Below are 7,247 nucleotides of genomic sequence, written 5' to 3' on the forward strand. Positions count from 1 at the left end.
GCGCCACCTAGGGGACGTAGCAAGAACTATAATCCGTTCACCACTTTTCTATGGGAGTGGGCACACCGTGGACGCGAGATATACTCCATGCTGGGTAAAGGCAAGTGAGGGGTAGCAGTGGTGGGGGTATACTTGACAGGTATAATTGCGAGTTGGATGAGGACTAATCCGTTGCGTAATTTAAGTACGTTCTCTGAAAAGTTTTTTCAGTGGATTGTTTTTTGAGGAACTTACTTTTCTCTTGTGCCAACTGTTTCGGAAAATCCTAATCTCCAAGGTGGTTCCAGTCCTTTTTCCACTGCAACAGATTCCTGTTGTTGAGGATGTGATGGCAAAGATGGCCTGTTTTGACCGGAAACATCAACAAGAGAAACTGGCCTCTGGGATCTGTAAACCTGGAATTGACGTGGATCCACATGGAGGCGGGTGTTGCAAGAAATGTCGAGAAATTGCAATTGGGGTGGAACTAAGGTTGCCAGATTCACCCTGTCTAGTTGATTATGGGCCAAATCTAACACCTATTAAACAAAATTAAACTAATTTTTAGAAGATAAAGATTCTGTAGTTGTTTAGATATTGTTTTTTTTTTTATTAAATTGAAAATAAAAAATTTTTTGATAATCGTAAATGGTTAAATTTGCAGAATTCCTGAAAATAAAACCAAGAATCCAACGACAACATTTGGAAAACCACTATAAAATGTTCCTATTGAAATTTAAAAGGATAAAAAAATTCCCTAAAAAAAGACAATCTTTTTTTTCAACAATTAAAATGACCCAGTGGGCACAAAATTTAGCGACATCTTTACGACATCGTTACGACATCTTCACGACAACTTTACGGCATCCTATGTCCATGTCGTTTCGGTTTCTTTGCGCTATCGTAAAGACATCGTCAGATCATACGCCTTAGGTACGAAATCGTAAAGACATCTTAACGACAATAACATAGGGTGTCGTAAAGTTGTCGTAAAGATGTCGTAACGATCTCGTAAAGACGTCCCCAAACTTTGTGCCCACTGAGGAGGAAAGAAAAATGAGAAGATGCTCGAATATTTTGTATTTTATTATTATTAATGTGCAGTATTCCTAAAAATAAAATCAAGAATCTAAAGACCAAATTTGGACAAACACCATAAAATGTTCTCATTGAAATTTGAAAAAGATAACAATTATTTTTCTAAGAAAGAAAAGAAATAATGTTCTCTTTTGAAAAAAATAAAAAAGATCATTTTTCTTGCCTCTTTTTAATTTTTTTCCGAAAAAATACAATTTATTCTTTTATTTTTGAGGTATTTTTTTCTCTTTTCAAATTTCAATTGGAACATTTTATGGTGGTTAAATTATATTAACGTTAAATAGGATTTTTAATTTGATTTTAATCTTATTTAAATTTCTTAGTCTTTTTTTTCAAAAATTTGTTTGTGCTGAAAAATTGCTACTTATTATTTCAGATGAAAAACTTTAGAAAATATGTATTTTTTGTTTAGCCTAGTGGGATATAAGAAACATCTTATTTATTTGCTTTCATGGAGAAAATTTATTTTATAATGTTTAATAAAGAAACATTTTCAAAATTTTTGATGTCTTATTTAGAATTTTTTTTTAATAAATAAATAATAATGTAATAGTTTGCACTATTTATTAAAAATTCGTTAAAATTCGGTTAAAAATTCCAATAAAAATATTATTAATATTTTTTTTTAATTTAAAATTGATAATTTTTTATTTAAAAAAATTGAAATATTCGACTGTTGAAAATTCTTGTTTGCTTCAAAATTAACTTTTTAGGTGAAAGTTCAACTATTATATTTATAATTGCTAATTATTGATCTTCCTGATAAAAATTCATGTAATATATTGAAAATTCATCTTTTTGGCTTGAAAATTCAGCAATTTAGTAGGAAATTAAACTAGTTGGTCAAAAATTAATTTTTTGCTGAAAACTCACCTAGTTTGCAGAAAATTGCACTATTTGGTGAAAAATTAAATTATTTATTTGAAAACTTAACCATATTGAGGGAAATTAGCTATTAAAAAAAATTGATTTTGCATCTTAAATCTTAGCTATACATTAACATTCATCAATTTGCAGAAAATTGAACTATTTTTGGACAATTTTTTTATTAATAATTTTTTATTATTGTTTATTAGGAAAACCTTTACATATGGAAAATTCAAAATAATCTTTGTAACAATAAAACATTTTTTTAGTATTTAAAATTTTGAATTTTCGACTGTTTTTAACTTTTTGCTTTAAGATCAACTTCTTTGTTCAAAATTTATATTTTTGAATTGGAAATTCAACAATTTCATTAAAATCTCTTTCTTTAATAGTAAATCTTTCTTCGTTTAAAACTCAAATATTTTTTTGAAAATTAACCTTTTTTCTTTAAAGGTTTAAAAATTTTGTCTAGAATTTTTTAAAAATTGAATTCAACGTTTTTTTCCATTAAAAATGTTTACATCTTTTTTTATTGAAAATTCAATTATTAGGTTGAAAATCAATCTGCTTTGGTTATGGATTTAAAATACATTTGGTTCAAAATTTTCAAAAATGTGATTGAAATTTTTTCCTTTATTTAGTGAAAAATCTTTCTTAGTTCTAAATTTCAGTGTTTTATTGAAAATGAATCGGGTTTATTTTAAAATTCAAAAATTTTCTTCAAACTTTGGTTTGAAAATTTCACTAATTATTAAAAATTCTTTTTATTTTTTAAAAACTCCATTTAATAAAAAATAAATAGAAAATTCCACTCTCTATTTAAAACTAAACTTAAATAGTTAAAAATGATTTTTTTTTAAATTTTCGTGATGAAAATTCAACAATTTGACTGAAATTTTATTCTTCAGTGAAAAATCTTTCTTCGTTGAAAATTCAAATTTTTTGTTGAAGATTAATTTATTTTCGTCGAGAATTAAAAAATGTTGTTGTAAATTGTTCTTTTTTATTTGTATTCAACATTTTTTATTTTAAATTAAAGTCTTTTTTGGTTAAAAATCCAAATTATTGGTTAAGAAATAATCTGCTTCCTTTTTGAAGATTTAAATAACATTTAGTTCAAAATTCAACAATTTCCTTAACATTTTTTTCTTGAGTAAAAAATATTCTTTACATTAAAATTCAAATGTTTAATTGAAAATTAATCTGCTCTATTTTAGAATTCAAAGATTATGTTGGAAATTTGTCTTTTTTCGACGAATTCAACTTTTTTTATTTGAAATTAAAATCTTTTTAGTTGATAACTCAACAATTACAGTTTTTTTTTAATTCAACTTTTTTGGTTCAAAATTCTCTTGCTTGGTCAAAATTTGCTCTACTTTGTTAAAAATTCGTTTTTTAACATTTATTTTTATTTTTTATTGGTAAAGATTTATTCCCTTAGTTAAAGATTCAACTTTTGGTTTGAAAACTTAACTATTTTGTTAAAAATTTAATTTCTTAGAAATTTGTTACAAAATTCCACATTCCGTTTAAAATGAGTTTTTTTGTTGTTAAAAATTCATGTTTTCGAGTTGAAAATTCAAAAATTTGAAATTTTTTCTCCAGTGGAAAATCTTTCTCCTTGGAAAATTCAGATCATTTGTTGAACATTAATCTGTTCTCTTTGAGAATTGAAAGATTTTGTTGAGAAACTGACTAATCAGAATCTTTTTTTGTTGAAAATTCAACTGTTTAATTTGAAATTAAAATATTTTTGGTTGAAAATTCAACTATTACAGTTTTTTTTTCTTTGGTTTGAAAATTGAACTATTTTATTCAAAAGAAATTTTTTAAATTTAAATTGAGTAGCAATTTGTTACAAAATTCCCCTCTCTCTGTTTAAAAATGAGGTTTTTTTGATAAAATACATGTTTTCGAGTTCAAAATTAAGCAATTTGATTGAAATTTTGTTCTCTAGCGGAAAATCTTTTTTCTTTGAAAATTCAAAGAAATTTTAGGACTTCATTTTTTTGTTGAAAATTAATCTGCTTGGTCAAAAGTTGAACTTTATCTCTTCGGTTGAAAATTCAACTATTTTGTTAACAATTCTTATTATTTGTTTGTTAAAAATTAGATTTTATTTTTTAATTTTAATTTCAATTAATAATTAATAAATTAAATTAATTAAAAATTAAGTAATTCAGATAATTAATTAATGATTTTTTTTTTAAGATTCATGTCTTTCATTGAAAATTGAACGATTTCGTTGGATATTCTTGTATGCTTGAAAATTGACTTTTTAAGTGAAAGATTAACTATTATATTTTTAATTTGAAATTATTGATCTTCAATAGTTGAAAATTCATGTAATTTATTGAAAATTCATCTTTTAGGCTTAAAAATTCAGCAATTTAGTAGGAAACTAAACAATTTGGTTAAAAATTAACTTTTTGCTAAAAATTCAACAGTTTTGGAGAGAATGGCACTATTTCGTTAAAAATTTAATTATTTATTTGAAAAATTAAATAGATTGTGGAAAATTAGTTATTTTGTTAAAAAATCAATTTTTTATCTTAAAACTTAGCTATAAATTAACATTCATCCATTTGCAGAAAATTGAACTAACTTTGGTTCAAAATTAATTTTTTTTAAGTTTACTACTTTGTTGTAAATTAGTTTTCTTTTTTGTTGACAATCAATTGCTTTCACTGAAAATTTAACTGTTCCATAATTGGTTAAAAATCGATATTTTTCAGTTGGGAAATTCAACAATTTGTTTAAAAATCCATATATTTGATAGAAGATTCATCTTTTTCTTGCAAAATTAATATTTTCAGTTAAAAGTTTAACAATTTATATATTTATTTATACCTTTAAAGACGCAGTCGTGTTGAACGTGGGGCAGGTCAAAAGTCGATTGGAATGCACTCTGAGAACTCGTAAATGCTGCAAGTTTGCGACATTATCTGGAAGGTATTGCAAACGGTTTCCTGATAAAACTAATTCCTCAAGTTCCGTCCACGAAGCGATGCAACTGGAAATTCAATGAACTTGCATTTATCAGAATATTGAATATAATTAAATATAATAGAATCGAATGCTAAAAAAAACATAATTTTTAGATAAAACTGGTATGATGTGTTTTTTGGGGCCATGGCCGTGCGGTCACCGAGACCGCACGGCCACGTTAGCGTGGATCATGGAAGTATGGATGTGCGGTCACTCAGATCGCACCGTTGATATTTCTATTGTTTCCAACGTTTAAAAAAAATAGGTATTTTCAGTTTTCAAACCTGATATTTTAAAAGTATTAAACATAAAAATCAATATTTCTTAAAATTTATACTGTTTAACCTAAACATCGAAATTTTTATTTTTTTATCGCAGGATTTTTTGTTGAATTAATTATTTTTTGTTAAATATTCTACTATTATATTTTTGGTTGAAAATTCATCTTTGTTGGTTAAATTTTTTTTAATGAAAATGCATTTGTTTTAATTAATGTAAAACAATTTGGTTAAAGTCATGCTTTTTTATTAAAAATTCAAACTTTTTTTTAATTTATCTTTTTGCGTTGAAATTTCACCTTTTTGATTAAAACTTAACTTTTTTCTTGAAAATGAAACAATGTGTTTGCATTTTCTTTCTTTCTTAACTAAAAAATGTTTATTAGTTAACAATGTAATTTTTTGTCAAAAGCTCATCTTTTTGAGTAAAATGTCATTTTCTCGATTAAAAATTCATGTCTTGGTAGAAACTTCTTTTTTTTGTAACAAAAACAACAGTTTGCTTGAAATTTAATTTTTTTGACTGAAAACGTTTTTTTTGGTCAAAAGGTCATCTCTTGGTAGAAATTTAAATTTTTTGTATAGAAATGCCAGTGTTTGCTTGAAAATTAATCTTTTTTGGTTGAAAATTCAATTATTTGGTTGAAAATTCGTCTTTTTTGGTCGAATTCAACTGTTCTTTATTTTAAATTATTTTTTTTATGAATATAAACTATTAAATTTTTGGTTTAAAATGAGTTTTTTGATTGACAATTTTTCTTTTCCATTTTTGCTTCAAAATTTATTCATTTCTTTAAATTGAAAATTCAACTAATTAATTAAATTCTTAACTGCTTCCGTTAAAAATAGATTTTTTTAAATTAAATTCTTTGTTGATAATTATCTTTTTTTTGGTTAAAAATGATTCTTTTTGTTAAAGTTCAACTACTTGGTTTAAAGTTGATCAAATTGGTTGAAAATTAATTTTTTTGCTATCATTTTAGTTGAACATTTAATTATTTATAAGAAAATTAAATTATTTTGATAAAAAGGAAAAATTCTTAACTAGAAAGTTATAATTTTTAGTTCAAAATTATACTTTTTTGGTAGAAAATTAAACTATGGGGTAAAATGCCCTTCGAACATGTTTCCTTCTAGACTGAAAAATATTTGTTGGTCGTAAATTCGACTTTTTCAGTTAAACTCAATTGTTTTTGAATTGAAATAAATTCCTTTTTGTAGAAATATAAACTTATTTTGAATTGAAAATGAGTTTTTTTGTTGTTAGAAAATATACTTTTCAATTTTTTTTGAAAATTTATCTTTTTTAGTTGAAAATTAATATTTGACAGTTGAAATTCAACTACTTGGTTTAAATTGGAACAACATTATCAAAAATTAATTTTTTTGGTTCATTATTTTAGTAGTAATTTTATTACTATTTTTATTACTTTTAAAATATTTCTGGTTAAATATCAACTTTTACATTCTTTGTTGATAATCTATCCTATTTGACTGAAAATTCAACTACTTGGTTTAAATTTGAACTAATTTGTTAAAAATTACGTTTTTCATTACTTTTTTTTAAGAATCCTTTTTTTTGTGTAAATTTAACTTTTTTTAACTGAAAATTTATTTATTCCAATTTTGTTAGGAAATTTATATTTTTCAGTTGAAAATTGATCTCTTTTCGTCGAAATTTGATCTTATGGTTACAAATGTAACTGTTTCATACGTAATTTTAAAAGTTTTTTTTTTTTATTGAAATAAACATTTTTAACTGACAATTTAGCTATTTGATTTTTAGTTGAAAATTAATCTATTTTATTTCGAAATTCAACTATTAGTTGAAAATTGGACTTCTTTGGTTTTTATGTGAAATTATGTCTTTGGAAAACTAAATACCCTAAAAAACTTAACTATATGAAATTAGTTAAACGAGACTAGAAAAATATAAATTTTTAAGAAATAGAATGTTTTTAAACAAATGAAGTATCGCTTGGACGGTCTAACTGATAATAAATTTATTATTATTATTAATAATAATAAATAAAAATA

At 24.0% G+C, this 7,247-nt stretch overlaps 1 protein-coding gene across 1 annotated transcript in view; it reads right to left on the reverse strand.

Annotated features, from left to right (window-relative positions):
- Positions 1-7,247, reverse strand: part of LOC117180288 (protein phosphatase PHLPP-like protein) — a 103,607-nt gene that overhangs the window by 16,798 nt on the left and 79,562 nt on the right. The window contains exons 10-11 of the mRNA XM_033372702.1: positions 4,795-4,957; positions 235-518 (exon numbers count right to left, since the gene is read on the reverse strand). Coding sequence (XP_033228593.1) covers positions 235-518; positions 4,795-4,957 — 447 coding nt within the window. The remainder of the gene's footprint in view (positions 1-234; positions 519-4,794; positions 4,958-7,247) is intronic.

This window comes from Belonocnema kinseyi, chromosome 9, assembly GCF_010883055.1.
Source record: "Belonocnema kinseyi isolate 2016_QV_RU_SX_M_011 chromosome 9, B_treatae_v1, whole genome shotgun sequence".
NCBI lineage: Eukaryota > Metazoa > Arthropoda > Insecta > Hymenoptera > Cynipidae > Belonocnema > Belonocnema kinseyi.